This window comes from Oncorhynchus masou, chromosome 32 (genome assembly GCF_036934945.1).
Source record: "Oncorhynchus masou masou isolate Uvic2021 chromosome 32, UVic_Omas_1.1, whole genome shotgun sequence".
Classification (NCBI taxonomy): Eukaryota; Metazoa; Chordata; class Actinopteri; order Salmoniformes; family Salmonidae; genus Oncorhynchus; species Oncorhynchus masou.
Genome location: NC_088243.1, coordinates 33,902,744 through 33,927,640, shown reverse-complemented (window position 1 = coordinate 33,927,640; position 24,897 = coordinate 33,902,744). Strand labels below are relative to the sequence as shown.

Sequence of the window (24,897 nt, the reverse complement as noted above, 5' to 3'; positions counted from 1 at the left end):
TCATGGTTTGGGCCTGCTTTTCTTCAGCAGGGACAGGGAAGATGGTTAAAATTGATGGGAAGATGGATGGAGCCAAATACAGGACCATTCTGGAAGAAAACCTGATGGAGTCTGCAAAAGACCTGAGACTGGGACGGAGATTTGTCTTCCAACAAGACAATGATCCAAAACATAAAGCAAAATCTACAATGGAATGGTTCAAAAATAAACATATCCAGGTGTTAGAATGGCCAAGTCAAAGTCCAGACCTGAATCCAATCGAGGATCTGTGGAAAGAACTGAAAACTGCTGTTCACAAATGCTCTCCATCCAACCTCACTGAGCTCGAGCTGTTTTGCAAGGAGGAATGGGAAAAAATGTCAGTCTCTCGATGTGCAAAACTGATAGAGACATACCCCAAGCGACTTAGAGCTGTAATCGCAGCAAAAGGTGGCGCTACAAAGTATTAACTTAAGGGGGCTGAATAATTTTGCACGCCCAATTTTTCAGTTTTTGATTTGTTAAAAAAGTTTGAAATATCCAATAAATGTTGTTCCACTTCATGATTGTGTCCCACTTGTTGTTGATTCTTAACAAAAAAATACAGTTTTATATCTTTATGTTTGAAGCCTGAAATGTGGCAAAAGGTCGCAAAGTTCAAAGGGGCCGAATACTTTCGCAAGGCACTGTATATTGGTTCCTAACTTCCCTGAAAAGTTGCATATTGCAGGGGCTATTCGATGCTAATGCAGTACACCACAGGATGTTTTTGTGCTGGTCAAGGGCAGCCAGGTCTGGAGTGAACCAAGGGCTATATCTGTTCTTAGTTCTACATTTTTTGAATGGGGCATGCTTATTTAAGATGGCGAGGAAATCACTTTAAAAAAATATCCAGGCATCCTGTACTGATGGAATGAGGTCAATATCCTTCTAGGATACCTGGGCCAGGTCGATGAGAAAGGCCTGCTCGCTGAAGTGTTTTTGGGAGCGTTTGACAGTGATGAGGGGTCGTCATTTGACCTCGGACCCATTACAGATGCAGGCAATGAGGCAGTGATCTCTGAGATCCTGGTTGAAGACAGCAGAGGTGTATTTAGAGAGCAGGTTGTTCAGGATGATATCTATTAGGGTGCCTGTGTTTAGAGATTTAGGGTTGTACCTTGTAGGTTCCATGATAATTTGTGTGAGATTGAGGGCGTCTAGCTTAGATTGCAGGATGGCAGGGGTGTTAAGCATGTCACAGTTTAGGTCACCTAACAGTATAAACTCTGAAGATAAATGGGGGGCAATTAATTCACATACGGTGTCCAGGGCATAGCTGGGGCTGAGGTAGGTCAATAACAAGCGGCAACAGTGAGAGACTTATTTCTGGAAAGGTGGATTTTTAAAGTAGAAGCTCAAACTGTTTGTGCACAGACCTGGATAGCATGACAGAACTCTGCAGGCTGTCTCTGCAGTAGATTGCAACTCCACCTCCTTTGGGAGTTCTATCTTGGCAGAAAATGTTGAAGTTGGGGATGGAAATTTCAGAATTGAGAGTCCAAAAATATAATAGGCTCCCACTGGCCTTATTTCCATGAGGCCATCTTTTGTGCAATGGCCTTCTGATATTGTACATGCTTGTCCTTTATTCAATATCATCCCATGTCCATGTTGTCCATATATTATGTAGGTTTAGGAATGTATACAATAATTCTATATGAGCTTCCTCTCTCCACTATTTCACTGTGAACCTATGGCGTTGAGGCAAACCAAATATTTGATCACTGCACAGCTTTTTAAGTTGAAACTCCAAAGTGGTCCTTAAGGGCTAGAGTGCGCGAGCAAGGACTGGCCCACTTACCTGGGATGGATCTGGCCTTGGTCTGGCTAAGGATTGTTTCCCGATCAATGGCAAGGTGACTGGCTGCAACTGCAAAAGATAGAAACCTCTCTGAAACCCCTATCTCTCCATTCATTTAGTGCGTTATCCTGTGAACCCCCCCGTGGGGAATAGTTTGGTACATGACTGCTCCGAGAGACCATCAGATCCCAGCATTTCCATTTCATTGTGACAGTCTGCTTGCTCTTTACGCAGTTAATTTTTTTCTCTGGCTTCTCCACCCATTATAAACACCTCTGCAACAGTGAGCAAGACATTGTTGAGCTGGTCACAACCGTGTGCCTTGATACTGCTCTTCAGTTTTCACCATGGTAAACACTTATTGTCCACCTTGATGGAAAATGACAGTGTGGAAGTGAAAGAGCACCTAACAACGCTCCTCCCTCAATATACATTGCTTATCGAACCTCACTGTTTTGAAAGCCTCATCGTACAGATGTGGTCCATGTCTAACAATTGGTAGACAACTATTGAAAGCCTTAATGTTTTAAGTATATTAATTGGAAGGCATTTCAACAGTGACCATGTAGCAAATCCTGGAAGTGTACTCACCATTCCACTGTAAATGTGTTTCGTAAATGTGTTTTGCTCGTCTTTCCATTGCTCACTGGTCAAAAATATGGTTTGCACCATTCAATGAGACAGTGTGAGTGCTGGTTTTCATTCCAGCCAATTACAGCATTTAAGAATTTAATGTAGTACTTTGTCAATGGCAACAATTGTTGCTCAACGTTGCCTTTTCAGTACAGTGTGTGACTCAGTATGTAACCAAGTAAGCCAGAAACAATCTGAATTTTGAGTTTGATGCCATTAGTTAAAGGCCTTGAGTATGGCATGTACTGTATGTATGTGTCTGTATTTGGCATGTAATGTGTGTCTCAAGACTCAAGACTCATGTGGCAAAAGGTCCCTACCTACGCTATACAGGAAAATGTCTTGAGTTGTTTATTGAAGTTACTGGCCTAACCCTGAACAAAAAGCATTCCACGCCAAGAGTTATTCATTTCAAAATCTCCACCCAAGATACATGTACTTTAAGTTCCATCCAAGGTGCTTGATTCAAACGTGTTGATGGAGAATGCCAGATGTGACGTAGCATTTTAGACTCATTTCTTTGGAAACACTTTATGACTTCACTGAGTCTCTCTCTCTCTCCAGCCATCGTCTCCTTACCTTTGCCTTTCCAAGAGGAACTGTGAGAGGATGGATTTTTTGACCCAGCACTCCACAGCTCCTCTCTTCCCACATTGTGCCACCACCACACAATAAGTGATAGTATTCTCCAATCTCTTGAACCAACCAGTCTATGTAAAACAAGGCTTTTATTTCTACTTTCTCTCTCAGCTCTTAGTGGGCCAAAGACTTCCATTCATCAGGACTGGCACCCATGGCTAGGACTCCTAGTACCTCACCTCTATGAGTGCATTTATTGCTGAGGAAAGATTGCTGGGCCTTTTAATAGGAGAGGCCTGTCTATGATACAAACCAATGGTAATGTATATTAACAACTCCCAGACCAGGAGTCTCAGCCACTCTGCAGGGCTCACACAAAACCACACAAGTGTGCCCTCACGTTGATTAAACATTTTCTCCGAAAGTGCATCTTCCCGTGAAAATCAACCCCACTTTCCCTGGCATTTGTGAGAGGAGAAGCTCTCCCTCTCTCAGCTCTCCTCGAGTGGTCGATATATTAAAACTTGAACAGATTGATTTGAGAATGCCATGCCGTCGGTGTCTTGATATGGCCGTTGACTACATCTGAAGTGTCTTAGTCATCGGGCTTCAGACCAGGGATTGATAATAGCTTGACCGCTGGGCCTATCTTATTCATCCTTGTTCAGGAGGTGTTGTATTTAGTCAACAGAGCACTTATGATGAATCTCAAACAGCGCAAGGGGATTCACAGTGCGGTTGAGTGGAAGGTATTTCTCACTCCTCGGGACCTCATGAATACATCCCAACTCTAACTAACTACTTTGGCTTAATGTGGAATTTGAAAAGTGGGATGAGGCCAATTTATTTATTTGTATTCCCAATGACGTAGCTATACTCTTGAACATGATGATGGCAGGGAGGATAATCTTAGTCTTTCAGCAGTAAAGTGGCTGTGCACAAAACCCCCATCAGTAATGTATTCTGTATTGATTGATGGTCTCTCCTGCAGTACTAGGCAACAGCATTATTATCATGCAAAGATTCCAAACTGCCCACAATAAAATCATTGTGCCTTGATTCAAGTTGTCCTCACCCAGGGTGTCATAATACCACAGCTGATGATGCTTCATATCACTTTCTTCACAGCAATCATTGGCATCCCTGCCTCATCCTTACAATAGATATAGCTACGTAGTCCTGTTAATGCAATCTGCTAAAGTTTTCTGAACTAAAGACATTTCTCAATCCATGCTATATCATTTAGATATCTATGATTAGATATTCTATTTGATTTTAAATTCAGTTGGCACCAAATGTCACAAGACACCCCACTGTATTATGAATATAGTTTTTTATATCCAGCTAAAATATCATTTTTTAAACTTATTTCCTATGATTCTTGAGTCATATATAAATGTCCGCCATGTTTACAACTTAGTCTACATATGAATATTATAACGAAGCCTGCATGATGACCGACTAACGTTCTACCACCGTGATCGTAACCCTGCTTCGGTAATAGACTAATGAACACTTGCAGCCTACATCATATCTTTGGAAACTCCCACGGTAGTGTATAATGAGAATTTACAGCTAAATTGCTGAGATGATCAAAACGCACTGTTATCGGGGATGAGGCGTTGCTTACTGTAGCCTATGAATAGCAGCATGTAGCATAATTCATTTTAGTATTGGATCAAAACGTGTGGGCTATTTGATATTATGCAAAGGTGTGGGTTCATGTGGCTACGGCTCAGTTGAACCCTAGTCCCTTGAAGTGCATTTTGCGATGCATGATCGTATAGCAAGCAGCCTAGGACCTAGGCTATAACCTAAAAAGAAATATATTAGACTATTATTATATAATTGATCAAATACATTGTTATAATTATTGTTGTTGTTGTTATTGCTATTATTTCTATTATTGTTTGTATTTATATTATAAATGTATACTACAGCCCTAATTGTTAGTGGCATAGAAAGTAGCCTATAGCAGTTAAACATGAACGCTATAACGTTCATGTTGAGATATAGATTAAATCTAATATTGATTGTGGTGAAGTATGTTTTTTGGACTATACATTTCGATTGATTGATATAATGCATGAACTGTAAAAAATATATATATTTTCATTATTTCCAAGCTTGTTGCGTGTTTATAAGATAGAATAAAGCAGCTTGCATATGTTTTGTTATTCAGTTATTAGGCTACTACTGTGTATGAACTACACCATTGAGAGAATGGCTTACAATTGCAAAGATTCATAGTGACCTTGCTATCAATCATTGTATCAGTGTATCTAATGTAAACGGGGGTGTTGCATGGATAACATGACACATCTGGTCACTTGGCATCGTTGTATCTTGGTTACCAAGCGATTTATTAGAGATCCTTCTGCGCAACGACTCGGCTACGAGCCACGGTCTAAAGAACCGACAAACTCCTGAGCTCATTTTCAGTTCACTTAAAAAAATATATCTAAGTTTCACATATAAAAACTAAAGTACCATCTTAAACATCGCGATTTAGCGGCACAAAAAGCAACCTGAAAGAGAAAGTCTGGTTGGCTCAGTTAAAAGCACCATCAAGAGACAGCAGTGTTATCTCTCATGACCAATTTATTGCCGATGAACATATGGCCAATATTTTGTTTCACGTCATAGCAGGGGGAAAACAAACATCATGCAATGTTAGCGAGTCAGCAAGAGCAGAGCCACTTGGCCAGCTATGCAAACGCACTTGGACCATATCAGAAGAGCACCACTTGCTTTCTGGGTATATAAACCGCATCAAGCTTATCTCTGCACGCACTCCTGACTCCCATTTGGAGATATTTCATTAACCGCGCGCTGTCTTAACGCAGGCTACACAACTCATCCAATTCCATTCATCAGTCACCAGGTGAGCGCAATATGCCTATGATCGTTTAACTCCCTCAGATACTGTGCATTGCAGGTGATGTAGAATAATACGGTTTATTTTTTTCTCGCTGTGTCCCTGTGTTTGTGTGTGCCTTTGTGCCTGACACCATTTCCTAACAACAAATCCAGAATGTCATAGCCTACATGTCCATGTGTTTCAGATGTTCTAATGCTAGCTTGTATTGCATTTGTGATGTTCCTAAAATTGAATGTGTATCACAACTAGTTTTGAATTACTATTGGAGCAGTGGATGTTGATGGTTTTACGCGCACGCAGTTTTACTATGACAATCACTGTGCCCACATTTCCCTCCATATTCTACATTCAAAACAAATAGGATAGTTAAATCAATCTCGTGTCCACAGTAACTGCATGAACCACAATTTAAACGATATGCTAAAAATAAAAATAAACTATTTCCAGTGCTTTTGTCTGCCTGTGTGTCATATAATGGGAGGACTTTAAGTATTTTTCTATGGTAAAATCGATCTAATAGTTAGGATTAAAACGTGAAAATAATATATATTATTGAAGTAAGATAGTATTGATTTTGTTCTGAGTCAAATTTGAGAGAGAAAACTGACCTACGTTTAACACTGGCCTGCATCCGACGATTGTTTTCCCCCTTGTCATGTCACTGCTTTGTCAGTAGAGTCCGCTAGAGTACTACAGATGCCTCTCAAAAGACAGTTTAACACCATTGTCTGCCCTGCATAAGGACACTGTGTCAGTATGTTTGTGTCATATTAGTGACTCTTGAGCCGTTTGCTGCTTGGTATAGGTGACGCGAATTGTTTGGGGAAATGTAATCGTGTTTGCAGGGTGAATGCATGCACAAAGTGTGAACGGTTGCTTCTCGTATGATTACTTTCAAGCAGGTCGCAGAGACTCAAGCAAATTGTTCCTTATAGTCTCTATGTGAGACAATAAAAGGGGGTGATTAAAAATAATAAACCGTTTAGCAATTTGTCTCAGAGAACCAGATAAAGGCCTGACACATACACTAACAGTGCAGCATGAAATTCAACGTTACAAATAAACTGGTGGTTTAACAAATGAAGGCATCTCCTCTGGGCACGAGCGCAGCGCTAATCTCGTTGTGACATGTTTAATCATTAGAAGAAGGGAGACGAATAAAGGCATTGGGTTTGCCCGCAAGCGAAAGGTGCTTGGATTTCTGGAATCAAAGTTCTCCAAATGATTTGTGCCTCGGGCCACCCTCCCCGGGCCATGACTTAGTCCCATAAATAAACCGGATGTAGGCCTACTTTTACCTGCATATTATATATAGCCTTTTAATCACAGAGGAGGGGAATCGGTCTAGTCACTTTATACATTTATCATGAGCACCTCGAGGCAAACGGGGTTACCGTTATCAAAGCTTAACTCCCAGCCTGAGGTGTCGAAACACACTGAAATTCAGAGATTAAAGAAAGGAATGATCAACGTTATAATACATCGTCCTGGGGCATTCTTAATGCATTCAATCAGAAGATGTATTTAATCAACTGTATAAAAGGCCTTTCTTCATTCGTGAACAATAGTTTCTTTAAAAAATTGGGAAGATTTGGGTGGGAACTATCTATTCGTCCGAAGGCCTTTTTTGATTAATTTGAAAATTAATTAGGCCTAGGCAATGTGATGATGGTGAATGCATGCGTTTGGTATTGTAACAATTATAAGCATGAGAACCGTCTTATAAAATAAGCTGTTTTACAGCGAACTTAGCTCTCTATTATTTATTTGTGTAAAACACAACTAAACAAATTCAACAGTATGTCTATTTTTTCAAGTGCTGTATAATTATTTCAATCACTCGAATATTACAGAGCTTTATACATGCTCCGTTTAAGTTACACACATAACCAGTGATGAAAGAGCTAGGAATTCCCATGTGAATTCAAAATACACTAGTAATGTATTGTTTAGAGTGTATCCAATGCCTTTAGCGACAATTACACTCAACTGGGCGGTACATGCAAACCACGAGCCTCGCTCTATCTGTTGCAAAGCGCCAATTTAAAAAAAAATAGTTTAGGGTTGCATCTTGGTTCTTCTACACATCAACACTCTCTCTGTCCGATCATTACTGGGTCCGATACACAGCAGAAGATACACTCACTCACCCCCGTCAACGCTGCGCCTGAGACCCTCTAGCAGCCGTGCATAATGCTGTGTTGTCATCCTCAGCATCCGTAGTTTTCTGGTGTTAAATATAACGAGAGAGGAAACGATTTATTGCAGTTTTATTATTATTATAATTATTATAAACGTCATAAATATTATATCCTAAATAGTATCAGTATTAATAACATGATTCATATTTCCATTGCGTATATCATTACTGGTATCATTGCAATTAGTGTGCTTTTTATTACATTTTTTCGTGTGAAATAATATATACATAGTAATAACATAATCATGTAGAATATGTAGGCTATTCATTCATTAAATAAGCTTTAGTAAGCTAAGCTCACTTCGTGCAGTGGGCTGATTGAACGGTGCATACATTTATTATAAGTCACTTATTGCAAGGAATTGGTCCTGTCAAGATAGCTGAACCTGCTTTGTTAAAATGGCATGCACTTTTTTATTTTTTATTTCACCTTTATTTAACCAGGTAGGCCAGTTGAGAACAAGTTCTCATTTACAACTGCGACCTGGCCAATATAAAGCAAAGCAGTGCGATAAAAACAACAACACAGAGTTACACATACACAAACGTACAGTCAATAACACAATATAAAAATCAATGTACAGTGTGTGCACATGTAGAAGAGTAGGGAGGTAAAGGCAATAAATAGACCACTGCCCATACTCAGAGTGAAAAGGCAAGCGGCCTGTTTGAGCTACATGTGAAAGTAAACAGGTAAACACAAGGAGATGGCTCTCGAAGTGAAGTAGGCACGGCCACTTTACCTCTTCCTGCCGAAACCCTCACTTCAATTGTTCAAATACATCCCCAATAACTACCCACAGACCGCGTCGTGCGCTCCTACTACCATCAACACCAGCGTACTCTTTCATTTTGCCACAAAGAAGAATGGCCAAGCGGAATGACATGACTATAAATAATGCATAAACTTAAGTTTTACTGAACATAACAATTAGGCTACTCGTTGTAAAATGAAGTAATTGTCTCACATTGCAAATATTGATGAGATTTGCACATAGGCGTTGTAACAACGACAACAAAAATACACCGTTGTAGCCTACTTCTTGTGCTTGTTTACTGCACACGGAGCGAGCTGGATAACCCCGAAGGTGTCTCTCACACATCGCATTTATGCAGCATACTCGGCAGAGAAGGTCAGGCAGTAACCTCTTTGCTATGTCACGGCTCGACTTTGCTCAAACCCCGTTCAGTTCAATTGAGTCATTGTCGCTGTTTGAGACAGTGTGGTTAATTATATAGCCTATGCCAAAACTATTTACCTTTCAGGTCAGGTGCACTGCTAGCTCCGTGGGTGAAGGAAAACAGACCTACCACCATCCAGTGTGGATAATAAAAATAACAAAACAATAATAAATCAAAAAATTATGTTGATGTTATCTTTCAAATATTTTGTATTTCAAACTGTGGAAGGACGGGCTTTCCTTCGTGAAAATTACCTCTGTGGGCGGGAGGCTAGGAAACCCCACAAACTTTAGCCAGTAAAGTAAATGGCATGTTGAGGCACTGAAGAACATGTTTTGACACCTTTCTCGTCTGCGTCCTCGAGGGGGAGAAGGAGAGTGTGTCTGTGTATGTATGTGTATGTATGTGTCTATGTGTGTGCTAAGATGAAGGACTTTCCTTAATAGGCTATTGTGGAAGGATTCAGGACGGAATGAAGAGATAGTCCATTGAAAGCAGTTGAATGCCATGACAACTAGGAACAACCTCAGATTTATTCCAAACAGTTAGAAAGCATTGTACAGGGGCGTCAATCATCCATTATTTCGCCCCTGAAATAAATGCAAAAACTGCACCCAGACAAAAGCTTCCAACAGGAGCCGGACATTTGTCTACATTTCCCCCATTGTCTGCAGCTTAGCAATCGGTTTGTATTTGTGTTTGGCCGGGTCCGACCACCCAGGATGCGCAGAGGACTTTGCTAGAAACGTGCAACATTGTCACCCACATCACATACTAGATAGGAGGCAGAGGGGCAACACCAGAGAGAGGGGAAGCTAAAAAAAGTATTGAAGGGAGGAAAATAAACGAATCTACAATGATACTTTGCTTTCTATGAAAGAGGTGACGATGGAGCACTTATAAAGCACGTCGAAGGAGCCTGCACAAACAATACTCTGCTGTGTTCTTGGGGCGAAACGCACATTGAAGCAATTTCCCAATAATGCAATTGGAAAAATGTCTTTAAAAAAGTTATTAGAGCATGCTGTGAGAACCTGTTCTGTTCAATTCAATAGCACGTTCAAAACCATCATTGTCAAGATTAGAATAGTCTTCAAAAGCATGCATAAACGCTAGGCTATTCTTCATCTCGGCTAAAACGCTGCTATAATTCCGATGTATTATTATTATTATGTATTATTATAATTATTGTTATAGGCTATTCATCAATATTATTATTGGCTACGGGTTATCATTCATTGCCCTTATTATATCTGAAATTGTTTTCCAAACAAATATAATCCGATTTATTTAATTTAAGCCCCTTGTCCCTAAACCTGAATCAAAATATTGACTCAAATACATAAATAAGTGTTAAAAATTCAGACAATGTCTTATTTAGGACAGAAAATATGATAGAAATGAATAGGCTATCGAACGGGTATCCAGACCACAGTTTTGTACAAACCATCAAAAATACGTTTTCCAGCTTAATGATTCAATATTTTATATATGCGGAGAGTACAAGGCAAAAGCTTTTTCAGGAGCAATTTGTTAAAACGAGCGTTCAAGTATTCGGAGTGTAAAGCTACTTGGAGGTCCTTTGTATGTAAATAGGGTGTAAAAAAGGCCCTCCCCATCTTTGTAATTAATTGACACGTTATACCACTCATCATGTTCTGAAGCACCAATGGTAGAGGCTCGGATCTGCCCAAAACCCACAATTTCACATCTGCAAACACTGTCTTCATCCACTTGACTCCCAAGACCCGCCCACACGTGGCCAACCTTTTGCGTTTTTAATGCTTTTTCACTGCAGGTTCATGTGTTGAGACCAACCTTATATGGACTGATCGGACCGGTAATGGCTTATTTCCCCCTAGCACCCAGCAGTAGCACAGTATACATGAGCCAGATATAGCACTTCAGCCACTTTGGCATTCTTCCTGGACTTACAAAACTGATTGCTCTTCTACTTGGTTAGGTAATGCTTATCGACAGAGGCTCATGATTTGCTTTGACTGTAGTTCAACCTAGAACGGAACTGAGAGATCCTTTTTTTCTGAACAGCGATTGTGTTTTGTCTTTTAAAACAGCGGATTGCCAAACTGGTGCAGCAACTTTCCTGCATACATTTCCCCAGAATATGTCGTTGACCAACACAAAGACGGGCTTTTCTGTAAAGGACATTTTGGACCTCCCTGACACGAATGATGAAGAAGGATCTATCACTGGACCGGAGGAAGATAACGAGGGATCAGAAACAACAAAAAACACTGGAGTTTTGGTGCAAAGTCCTCTAGAAAACGTTCAGAATCTGCCTATAAAGAACCCCTTTTATGATAGTAGTGACAATCCTTACACAAGATGGCTTGCCACCACCGACAGTATCCAATATTCGCGTAAGTACTCTTTAAGAATGTTAAGTTAATTTGCATTGCACATACTGTTGGTGTTAAGACTTGTCTTCTGTTTTGTGAGTGAGAACGCATCATATATGTGTTATCAAATCTATACTTGATTGAATGCAGAATCACTCTATTCCTTAGTGTCGGGGCTCATTGGTGCCCTTGAATGATGTGCAGCATTCGTCTTTATTCACCGTGCATTGATTGCTGCGCTCGATTTAAGGCGTTACCACCATTAAAATAATGTCATGTTTATTCCATTTATATTAAGTAAACAAGTGTTTCGAATATGATCAATAGAGACTTGTAAATGCATCGACTATAAAGCCACATAGTATCGTCTTCAGAAATGTGACCCTGTGTATTACATTTTAGCACGATGAGGATTTGTATGCAGACAATGCATGGTGTTGCTGCTTCAGTAAATCACTTTCTTTGGGGACTGATGGGAAACATTTTTGTGGGTCCCAACATAAAAAACGACATGAGCTAATAACATTGTATTTTAGCTGTAGCCTACAAACGAAGTGAGTTACTTTAACATGTTGCTTTGAAAAAGTCCTAAATGTTGTATTTCCATGTGTGCTTGGCAGGTGCACTTCAGTCGAGAACCCAATTTTAACGGTTGTATTTTGTCTCTCCCACGCAGTGCATGGTCTATCAGCTAGTTCTCAAGACTCAGCCAAGTCCCCAGAACCCTCCGCGGACGAATCGCCAGACAATGACAAGGAAACTTCAAGCAACGGCAGCGACTCCGGTAAGAAGAGAAAAAGAAGAGTGCTGTTTTCCAAAGCACAGACGTACGAACTTGAGCGTCGATTTAGGCAACAGAGATACCTTTCCGCGCCAGAGAGAGAACACCTCGCGAGTTTGATTCGCCTGACTCCAACTCAAGTGAAAATTTGGTTCCAGAATCATCGATACAAAATGAAGAGAGCGCGCGCTGAAAAAGGTATGGAAGTGACCCATCTCCCCTCTCCCCGGCGGGTGGCCGTGCCTGTCTTAGTCAGGGATGGAAAGCCTTGTCATACTCTTAAAGCTCAGGACTTGGCGGCCACATTTCAGGCTGGATTCCCCCTCTCGGCATATAGCGCCCAGACCCTTCATCAAATGCAATATAATGCTCAGTACAGCGCCGCCACCACGCCACAATTCCCTTCAGCACATCACTTGATGCAAACGCAACAGTGGACTTGGTGAACTAGTAGAGACTGGCGGGGCTGCCCTTTAAGAGCACGATAGGGGGTTCACTACAAAATAAAGACTTTTCATTTTGCAGCTTGACCCATAGGCCTATTTACCATTTTTTGGGGGGCTAATGTGTGCGCCATGTTTACATGTTTTCGTTAAGAGAACTGGGTCCAGCCTCTCCCTAGATTTAAGAATGTCAATGCTCTTGTGAAATTTTGTAAAGTATGTTTGTGTGTTGTAGAAATGTTTTCTTTTTGTCCTTCGTGTTATAAGCACGTACAGAACCACTTTATAATTATAGAAGATTTCTTGCTTCTTTTACAATGGACCGAAAATATTTATGGCCATGAATAAACATTGGCAACTTTTAGCTTTTTTCCCTTTGTTTTTTGTAAATACTTTGTCGTGATTGTTTGCAAACCAGAAACATGCAGGATCGTATAAGTGGAGATATACATATTTCCAATTAAAAAATAAGGAAGAATTTGTGGCGAAATTGTCATGACTGTCGTAACAGATCTCATATGATTATGTGAATAACAGTTCAATCGCGCGCTGATGGGGAAATATACCGATTTTTATAAGGATTTTAATAAAATGCTGTGTTGAAGAAATTACCTTTTGGTTTGCGTGTCTTAACTACGTTCTATTTGATTTATTGAATACATACGCTTAACATTGGTAAGGAGAGGGACGATAGCCTACGTGTTGCGTAAAGTGGCAGAGTGATGAGGTTAATTTATCTTTCGCGCACTTGAATTATTATTTTTTTAAACCTAAATTAATCCTTATAAATTCTTAGAATTTGAACACGTCAATAATAAGGAGACTAAAGTCACTTTTGAAATAGGCCTAAAATCCACTCACTTAAGGGGGCATCTTCAGCTAAGAAGCTTAGAGTCAAAGCTCTCCTTTTCAAGGTCTCAAACTGCTCTCGTATTGGGATGTGAAGTGGTATATTTTTACAATTGATTTAATGCAAAAACGTTTTGATTTTACGCACGGTTTTACGCACGTGACTGTTGTCAAGCAAACACAGAAAGTGAAAGGAATATCAGTCAAGTCACGTATAGCCTTCAATATATCTTGCTCCGTGTTAGCCTATGCATTATACTGTAGCCTTTAGTGGATAGGTTATATAGGCCTATAGAGCAATGGGCTACGAATGTTGTCTGTATACAAATAGGTATCTAAAACAGGGTTCCCAGCAAAGTACTCGATACAAGGACCAAATTGGTCCCAAGTGAATCACAGAGCGCATTGCGGGTTGTCAGACCCAATTCAGTATCCTGGGTAAAATCATTCATTACCTTTGACAAAATCCTAACTGCATTGTGTTTGTCCCAGTACCGAGATCTTATTGAACAGATGTTAGAGTCGCCCTCACTATCATTGAACAAACAGCTACATTGACACGAATTGCTAATTATTTACAGAATTCTATCTCAAGGGGACATTGCTTTTGGTCCAGGGTACAGAGACTCAATGTGTTTTCTTCAGAGAGGCTACAATGTTTACATTTGCGAGCTGTGCCGGGGACTTAGTCACTAATATTCGCTAAATTAACTAGTTATTAACGTAATCATATGTGTACAAGCTAATGGCCGAGTTGTATCGCATTGTTTTTTCACAATGAAGTTGTTGCTTAATTCCATAGGCTATAGATTATTTCATTTTTTTTACAGTGGAAATAGCATTCCTTGAATGACCTATAGGCAAATAGTTTCGATTTCATATAGCACTATTGGGTAGAAACCCAGGGTCCTACAACATTTTTTTAAAGCGCGCATATATGTGGAAGGGGAAATAAACAATATAATTGAAGTATAGCCTAATTTATCGCATTTCATTTTATTTCCAACATAATGTTTATAGATTAGACTATTGCTGCCTGCATTTTCCGTTTGCCTTCACCTCGAGTGAAATAAAAACTTCATAAAAAAAGATGACATTAATGTTAAGACTATACAACTAGACGTCACAACTAGGCTACAATGATACATTCCGATAAACACCCCTGGCTATAGCAACCCGCGTAACACAGCGTTTACATCATTTAGGTTCCGTTTAAGTCAATAAAACATGTTGATTTCTGTGTGGCCCTAACCCCGATGCCCCGAGATTTACTACTGTGACGGGGCAGTTGTGTGCAGTCCATCGTGGCACAATATACAGTACACCACACAAAAATCACACAAAGGCCTAGGGCAGGTTGTGGTGGATGTTAGAGGCGTGCATATTAACGAGGAGCCATAGTGGGAGTGCAGACAGTGTGGATAGAGAGACTGTCAGAGTTTCTTGGTGCTATTCAGTTCTTTTATCTTGACCAGTGCATCTCCGAGTCAGGGAGATGTATCCTTGGGTTTTTGTCGTGCCTGTCAGTTGGTGCCATTGTGATCCTTGATGTACACGTTGTATCCCATATGGACAGCTGGGCTCGGGCAAGGAGAAAAGGATCCCTCACAAACCCAAATTGTGTCCAGCTTTCAAATAAAGCATTGTTGTCTCAAAGAAAAACGAATAAAAAATTCGTGCTATATCTATTGTGGAAAAAGAACCCCCATTCACAGATAACAGGGAGTCCTTCTTCCTTGATAGAGCTATGCTAACAACAGCCCCTCTCATTGCTCTTTCTCTCGCTCTCCTCCCAACTCAAAGAACGATTATTGTCTATCCCAGAAGTGTGTGGTCGGTCACTGGGCAGTAAAACTATTTTAAAACTCCTAATTTCGACCAGTCTTATTTCCTGTTAGCTTTATATCAGTTTCATGGATAGCATATTTCTGATCTCTATGGAAAATGTCTGATTTGATTTATATAGGCCTACCATAACACGAGACAAGACATTCAAGAATTCAGGAATCTGAATGCAATACTAATTTCCCTTAGCTTTATCCATTCGCTTTTCCAGACATTTCTATTTCAATATTTTTTAGAGTAGGCTTATAAACGTTTATTTTTCAACAATGACAATATAATGAATGCAGTAGGCTTACCAATAGATAATACAGAGCACGGGATATTGGTTTTGAATGTAGAAATCCGAATGTATGCCTAAATGAATTTCTCCGATAGCTCTAGGCCTACTTGTTTATTTATGTATTTTGTTTGTTATCATTGGGAGAAGAATCGACTATAATAATAAAGACAAGTCTCCGTGCAGACCTAACGCGAATGATTATCCTTAACAATTACTAACTTGCTGAATAGCACCGAGTTCAAGGTCTATCACATTCAGGCGCAGTTCTACGTTTTTTTTTTACCGGATATAGAAGTATAAATATTCTTCATGACGCACATTCACCTTGGGACCAAATTTCGGTTCTTATATTCTCATTAATACACGAGGAAATGATGCAGCTTCTCAATGCCAGAACAGTAGCAGCGCTATGTTTATCTGAAATTGCTTTTGGATGCACGAGGTGGCCGGGGTGGGGGTGGGATGGGATGGGTGGGGTGAGGTGGGGTGGGGGGTCTCAACAACAAATAAAACAAACATCTCGGTATGTGCAACATAGTTCACCCCGTGGATAATGCTATTATATGCGTTAGAATAGAATACTTCAGGAAATATGCACTTGGGACTGTGTGGGTCTTCGTCATCCTGACCGTTTGAACCTCGACATAAATCATTTTGGATCGTGTACATCTCCAAATAAACGAGGATTTATTTCAAAGCTATAATAAGCGGAGCTTTCATTTAAAGGAAGCAATCTAGTTTTATTGCCTTAAAGAAGATCTAGATTAGATTCGCCTAGTGCCGTGGCACAGTGCAGATATTAGAGAGAGAGAGAGAGAGAGAGAGAGAGAGAGAGATATCAGCAGGTACGCCTGGTTGCCACAAGATGGAAGCAGAGGTCTATAGTTTGAACCTATATTACACCGTTGTCCTCAAAACTCACAGGCCTACAGTATTACCATTATAATTTAATTCATTTCAATGTTATTTTACTTATACATCTGATGAACAACTTGGCATATGATCAATAATGGTACATTTTAAAGAGAACAAGTATGTAATGTATGATTTAAAAACAGGTTGAATTTTAAAACAAAGACAAACTTTGTGTCCAATGTAGACCAATATTTCAATGACCTGCATTCCAATATTATATTGCACTTTCGAAAATAAAGCAAATTACGCACCCTCATTGAGAGAGAGAGAGAGAGAGAGAGAGAGAGAGAGAGAGAGAGAGAGAGAGAGAGAGAGAGAGCGAGAGAGCGAGAGAGAGACCAACTCCACAGTGTGGCGCAATTGGATTATGAAATACATTTCAAATAAAATATTTTCAACATTTTCCATATCAGTGATTGCCATATGCATGACACGGATTAATATGTTTTATTATTGTAGCACCGAGGACATATAAGGGCAATTGCAACATGCCATTTTCAAAATGTTGGTGGAATATATGTGGATAGAAAGCTGCCTATATGATCAGCGGCAGAGTTGGAAAAAGTAATTCTGGTAAATGACCCATGTAAAATTATTGATACTTATATTAAAAATGACATTTCAATGTAGCAGCATCATCATCCTGCACTCCCCCCTCCTCATCCTCATCCTCATTTTAGAGCAATGGCGTCCTGCTCATACAAACGATTGCAACCAGGGTCGGCTGTATTTACGCACACATAAGCAACAACAAAAACTGCAATTTTTAACAACCCCTCTACAAAAAGCCTGAGTCCGTATTCTCTGGATTGATATTGGATGAATTCAGCCAGGATAGGTTACCAATACCATCCATCATTTTGCGGCAGCATGTACGTGATTTATAGCCAGGACAACAGGCCGGTGGAGTTGGCGCTGGTAACAAATAGCTTACTTTTGTTAGCTTTAATTTGATCATGTCAAGAGGATCACTTTGATACACATAAAAGCGATTCACTGTGTTTTAGAAATATAGTGAGTAGCCTATGGAGATGTTTATATACATAATTGATGGAGATGCAGTGGGGGATGTATACATTTTTTTATATAATGATGACTGACTTGTTCTCAAGACGCTTCATTGTGCGATATTCCTCGGAGAACTTGGAGCATTTTACAACGTAAGGGTTTATAACACCTTGTGTACTTGCAAACAGGACAGTCTATCAGTTTCAAACTTTGTACTGACTCTTCAAGGCAACAAGTAAACATCTGTGAATCCGGAAGAATAGGACAGGCAGCGATTCTCAACCTGGGCGGGAAACCCTAGAGGGGCGTATTTCCTCATTTAAGAGAATAAAAAAATACATACAAATATTTTTTTCAATAGCCTAAGCCTATCATGGCAGTTTTTAAGAAAATTACTTTTTCGAAAATCAGAATAACTTGTATATTTAACCAGCAGACCAAATATTTAGCATTTCTTTTAACTCTTCAAAGTGGTGCCGAACCTCTGGATAAGGCCTACTTCTTCAGTACCAGCTGGTAGGAAAGGACTACTGAGGACAGATGAATAGTGATGTGTATTGTTTAAATATAGTGTTATGGGTACAGCTCATTGTATTATAATATTTTTTAAATATATTGAAAATGTATTGCCAGATTAGTCTATTTCTATTTTGAGCCTGCGTGATGCCAGCCTCTCCGGCGAGTCAATTTAACCAGACATTCAAACCTGGGATTGGCAACTGGCGAGCCTGCGGACGGCACCCCCTTTGTAGGCCTGCTGACCAATAATACAAATAAAAATACAACTTAAAAAAAAGTTATTATAATTTGGAACTCAGTCGTGGGATGAACTTACTATTGAGAGTTATAATAATATAATACAGGCTCTACAATTTCTAAATGTGGTTGTGCATCAGCAGTCACTCAATTAGCCCATGTCAGCTTTTTTTAAAGATTGGTCAATTATTATAGTGGCCAGCTATCTAAACTTGTAGAAAGCATAATAGAATTATCACCAGGGTGGGGCCCATTGATCATCAGTTATCATATTAAAAACAGCTGACATTTGCCTCCATCCTATGGCAAAATATGTAGAATTGCAGGAAATTAGTTATAAAATTGCAAAATCGTCTTTCCACCCCATGGCAAAATTTGTAGAATTTCAGCAAATTTGTTTAAAAACAGCTAAATGTTCTCCTTGCTTCATGGCAAAATGAACTTGAAAATATTTTTTTAAATTATCTTTGCTGTCACAACGGGGGCCGCTAAAATGTTTTCCTCGCAAGGGGGATATGCAGACCCACGAGCCACTGCGGCCCCTCATGATTAGTTCTGTTTTTTGTGGCCCCCATCAAAGTTACCCATCCCTGATTTAGACTATAGGAGCATCTCTCCTCTATGGAATGGTACGGTCCATGGGTGCTTTCTGGGTGGACTGTACCACAACTGCAAGTATTTGAATCATCCAAATATCTACTGGACTAACAACTACCATTAAACCAGGGAAAGAGGTGAGTAGAGACAAATACAACTGAATCTGGTTGCGTGTTAAAATGGCTTTGCTGTAAACCGTGTGTGGATACCATGTTGACATACTCCGTTGTTTATGTTTTCATTGAAGAAAAATGTATGAGCCTAATGTTTTTTTAAAGTAATGTTGCTCTCATGGAATGTCATTGGACATTACAAAATCTAGTGCTATTTGCATGTGAAAAAGCTCAATGTGTTTGTTGGTGGTATGCATACCTTACAAATTGTGAATTTAAGAGCTCACTTTTTAGAGCTCTGTGTGTGTGTGTGTGTGTGTGTGTGTGTGTGTGTGTGTGTGTGTGTGTGTGTGTGTGTGTGTGTGTGTGTGTGTGTGTGTGTGTGTGTGTGTGTGTGTGTGTGTGTGTGGTGTTTGTGCGTGTGTGTGTAGGTGTACATGTGTATGCACGTGTGTGTATGTGTGTGTTCTATCCCTACCAGGTCTAATGGTGGCCGGAGTACCTCCATGCCTGCAATGTAAAAAATAAAAGTGTATATGAGTGGAAACTAAATGCTTTGAGGTGCCCTCTGGGTGAAGGCTCAGCTGCCCATAGGATATGGCTGGATGACTTGGGCCTGGGGAAGCTGGGTGGTGTGTGCCAGCCAAAAGCCATGCAGACTATTGAACTGCTGAACAGTGTGTGAATCTCAGGCAATGGGATGATGAGGATCCAGATACACTTGCAGCAACAGAGATATGAACACAAAGACTGAGTAACCACCAGAAGCCAGTGAGGCATAATGTTTAGAAATGTAATGTGACATTATAGAGCAAGACATAGTTCTGCATTCCATGTGATGGAGCGTTAATGCACATTCTATGTTACATTTATATCTGTAGTGTTCCGATCAGTTTGATCGTAGGACTTTTTATTGCTCTCCTAGACATACAGTCATTTTGTAAGTTCAAAAAACATTTCCCCGCCCCCAACCAAAAAAGATCATGTCATCATTTCTTTCCTCCTTTCCTTTGTTAGTGTAAAGTGAGGTGAATAAAGTTAGTATTTTCTGTGCCATGTCTTTATTAAATATGATAACATTCAACTCTTCTGTGTTGCTTCTTCTTCGCACCCTCTGGCTCTCCCCAATCCAAAGAATAAGGGTTTTGCTTTGCAATGTGACACATGAATGGCCCTGAGTGATGAAATAGTGGACATGCTATATATATATATATATTATCTATACAGTAATTAGAATTGGGAAAAATGAATAACAAATAAATATTTAAATGCTACTTTGCATCTGGGCATAGGTGCCTTTTAATAAACCTGTCGAAGGTTGAGATGAAAAACAGCTCTATTCCTGATTTTTTCAGTGGGTGTTGTGTACCATTGTCAACCAGTGACCTTCACTGGTCGTGAACCCAGAGATGTCAGTGCTGCCTGTTTCCATAACAACAACTGTCTCAAGGTCTCAGCTGACTGCCCTTGCTTGCTTTCTCAAGACTTCTACAGCATAGCACATCTACACTGTGTATGAGGCCAAGGCCACTTTCTGTAGATTCCAAACTGGAGTGAGAAATTCCTTTTAGACAATCTTAAGTATAATTGATTCTATTAGAGAATGATTAATCTTCTTTGATGACAACTGATCGTGACCCAGTTATGTGGCTTTGGAGTCACTTCAAGTCAAATCAAATGTTATTAGTCACATGCGCCAAATACAACAGGTGTAGGTAGACCTTACGGTGAAATGTAAGGTCTACACTTTACATCTACACCTTACAACCAGGCTGGGCTCCCGAGTGGCGCAGTGGTCTAAGACACTGCATCTCTGTGTAAGAGGTGTCATTGCAGTACCTGGTTTGAATCTAGGCTGCATCACCTCCAGCTGTGATTGGCAGTCCCATCGGGCGGTGCACAATTGGCCCAGCGTCGTCCGGGTTTGCTAGGGTAGGTTGTCATTGCAAAATTAGTTTAAAAAAATGCTTACTTACGAGCCCTTAACCAACAATGCAGTTTTAAGAAATAAAGTAACAAATAATTGAAGAGCAGCAGTAAAATAACATGTACAGGGGAAACCGGTTAATTGAGGTAGCAGATATGGATAGAGTTACTAAAGTGACTTATGCATAGATAATAACAGAGTAGCAGCAGTGTAAAAGAGGGGGGGCATTTAACAAGATGATCAGGAGTCTTATGGCTTGTGGGTAGAAGCTGTTTAGAAGCCTCTTGGACCTAGACTTGGTAGAAAAGTCTAGGGTGGCTGGAGTCGGACCATTTTTAGGCCCTTCCTCTGACACCGCCTGGTATAGAGGTCCTGGATGGTAGGAAGCTTGGCCCCAAGGATGTACATAGCGTGGAACTTAGAACAATTGCTTTTATTTACCTTGGTTTCTCAGTAACTTTATCCAGTTACTGCTAACATGACCCCCATTTTCTACAAAACACAATACAATAGAGCCAAGATACTTGTCCACATGATTAAGCATGCATTTATTGTAGCAAAAATTACATGAACTAATTTTTGACCAAATGAGCAGTTACTGCCTTTTTGCTTGGTAGGGCAGTATACTCAATGTGGTGCATTGAGTAAAGTCAGTTAGTGAGTTAATGTCTAGGGTCTGATTGTTCCATTCACATTTTACTGTTTTGTTTTGTTATGGTTTACTGTAACATTGCCATTACATTACATTACCAGTCATGACAGTTGTGGAGTTGTTGACAAAAGTTACTCTAATAAGTATGTACAACACAGGAGGTTGGTGACACCTTAATTGGGGAGGACAAGTTTTCTGGTAATGACTGCAGCGAAATAAGTGGAAGGGTATTAAATCAATCAAACACATGGGTTTCATGTGTTTGATGCCATTCCATTTGTTCCTTTCTAGCCATTATTATGAGCCGTCCTCCACTCAGCAGCCTCCACTGAAGTACAATATATGTTGTATGCTTACCAGGCAAAACCAGCAACTTCATTTTGTTTTCAGAGATGCTGAGTTGGCTGTTTTTAAGAAAACTGTGTTTTAAGTATCGTAGAGGAGACATCCATCAGTTGGTTTAGTGCCGTCGAGAGAGAACTTGAAGTTGCTTACAATAAATCCCAATTTTGAAAAGGAATATAGGTTGAGAACACAATTGGCAAAGTCTCCAAAAGCCAAGTACACTGGAGGCCTATCAAGTAACCTGTGAGGGGGAAATGGCAGAGGGTTTATATCATTCCTCAGTGTTTTGTAGCATTCTCAGTGTTGAAGTCTCATGCACTGTTTAGTTGTGATACTCATATTCCAAATTCTCTCAATTCTCTGTGTAGTATAGCCTGAACAATGCACCAGGCTTCAACATTGGGAATGCTTCAAAAAATGAAAGATTGTTTCCTGTCTTATTTCAATAGCTGATTCATTCATAAAAAAGTGTATGTCAACTACACAACAAATATCGTATTTACATTTCAAGACACATAGCAAGTATATTATTACACAATATGCACTCCTGCACTAGATTTCTCTCCATTCAAAAGTGTTGTTGCTGTGAGGTTACGGTTTTCTCATTTCTGTATGGTCTTATTTTCTTTGTCTTCTCTTTCCCAATGTTCCACCTCAGGACTTGAAATGTCTTGTATAACAAGCACATTCTTTTCAAGTAAGATGGCCATTGGAGACTACGCCAACAATCATGTTCCAAGAGTTGATTGTTTATGCCTCTCGCTAAATGGATTGTCTCACCTTCTTCACAAGATGAACCTGAGGTGCTTCAGATGCCAACAGTGTGAAGCGATGCTTGGATTTTCAGTTTGATAATGACTGCCCACCATCTGTCTCAGACAGACAGACTGACACAATTCAATCAGAGGACAATTTAACCTGCACCATGATAACAAGACACAACTTTGGATGGAAGCTCTGTGCATAATATAACAACTCAAGTCTCTTTAATGTTGTGAAATGTCATAGATGTAAGTTAATTATCATCAACCTCTATATGTGGGTCCCTGAAATAGTCACATTTGTGTTGATTGTATTATGTTAATGACCAATGTTATTTATCTGTGTTTGACCGTAGTGAAATAAAGTTACATCTGTCTCATTTTATGAAAACATGTGTGTTTTCTTCCCAAAGAGTTAACAGTTTTATGTTGGAGTCCGCTGAGGTACATTTTGATCAACAGAAGAGACAAAAAGCACTGTATGTAACCAGGACAGCACACTACTTGTAATCATTTGATTGGCTCACATCAGGACCATGGCCTTTCTTCAAAATGCTGTGTGTGTGTGTGTGTGTGTGTGTGTGTGTGTGTGTGTGTGTGTGTGTGTGTGTGTGTGTGTGTGTGTGTGTGTGTGTGTGTGTGTGTGTGTGTGTGTGTGTGTGTGTGTGTGTGTGTGTGTCTGTGTGTGTGTGTTTTAGTCAGCTGCTTATACACTATTCATACATTTGAGTAACTCCTGAAAATGTACATACAGTATAACATCCAACTGATAAGACGGTGGAAATGAAAATGTATGACATTGATTGAAAACAAATCAAAGTGTTTTGGTGTCTACAAGCCCCTCTAGAAAAGGCTGTGCTTTCCTGTAGAGCATAACTACAAGGCTTTGTGTGTCTGGCTTTAAGATGATCAGGCAGTGTTTCAGGATCAAAGATTACGGACTTTATTTTATGGTAGGCCTACATAAATTACCATACAATTACATACACTATAATTACACTCTTATAACTTAAGAGTGATTTGTTAATGTGTTAAAAGTTCAACTTTACCTTTACATTGACATTTATACATTAAGACTTTAGGTTAGACTTACCTAAACCATAATTCTTAAAAACGGAAACCATAAAATTGAACAGGGAAGATTTGATAAAAATGTAGGTAACTGGAGGTCATGAGATCATGATGTGATACACACCAACTCCACATAGGAACTATGAGGTCTGTTACAAATAGGAAGTTGATTTTGCCTATTTAAACACCATGACAACAAATAAACAAGTAACTTGCTCCAAGAGGACCCTTCTCTGTTCCAGTGGAAACAACAAGTGTCTCTCCATGGCAAGTCTCTTCAAGTCTGCAAACAGTTCTACAACAGGACCAAGACCCAAGGTAGGAAGACTCTTGTGGAGGAATTTTAAGGTACATTAAAGAGCATCTTGAAATTCAATATAATTCAATGACAGTAGAGCAAAGATATGTACACTGCTATGAAGTCACCATATCACAGATAAATGCAACCCAGTCTCCTGAGCGAAACGTTTAATTCCCACATTTTTGTAAAGTGAACACACAGCTTCATTGCTGTACAGTAGCTGTCTTTTGTCATTATAATCACAGAATGACTTTACATACCAGAATAACCTACCAGTGTGGTCTCCCGTCATTGGTTAAGGTTTCCAATTATCAGAATAAGAAGCACTCTATGAGCACTCTGCACTCTACACAGGATGTAATTAAAAAACAAAGACACTACTGTTTTCTTATGGCAGGCTCGAATGAGTTCCTGTTTGAATAGTATTAGAATGTAGCCTACACCAACAGGATTGGCCAGTTTAGGTGAACAGTTTAGGAGGCACTTGACAACAGGCACAATCTAGATGACAAGGTCATAAAAATGCATTCCAAATGCAAAATAATTAAAGAACACAGATGAAGCTGTATGAACAAAGCCAACACGAGTCATTTGGC

General features: G+C 39.8%; 1 protein-coding gene across 3 annotated transcripts; it reads left to right on the top strand.

The window, feature by feature from the left end:
• The first annotated feature begins 5,849 nt into the window (after nucleotides 1–5,849).
• LOC135526978 (homeobox protein Nkx-2.2a) lies at nucleotides 5,850–23,309 on the top strand. Of its 3 annotated transcripts, XM_064955651.1 has the most exons (4): nucleotides 5,850–5,918; nucleotides 11,373–11,678; nucleotides 12,334–12,636; nucleotides 22,827–23,309. In XM_064955651.1, the coding sequence occupies exons 2-4, from the start codon at nucleotides 11,423–11,425 to the stop codon at nucleotides 23,018–23,020; spliced, it is 753 nt and encodes a 250-aa protein (XP_064811723.1). In that variant the 5' UTR covers nucleotides 5,850–5,918; nucleotides 11,373–11,422; the 3' UTR covers nucleotides 23,021–23,309. The 3 variants fall into 3 exon arrangements, with proteins under 3 accessions (XP_064811723.1, XP_064811721.1, XP_064811722.1); XM_064955649.1 differs by lacking the exon at nucleotides 22,827–23,309 and having other exon boundaries at nucleotides 12,334–13,245; XM_064955650.1 differs by lacking the exons at nucleotides 5,850–5,918; nucleotides 22,827–23,309 and having other exon boundaries at nucleotides 11,168–11,678; nucleotides 12,334–13,245.
• Nucleotides 23,310–24,897: the final 1,588 nt, after the last annotated feature.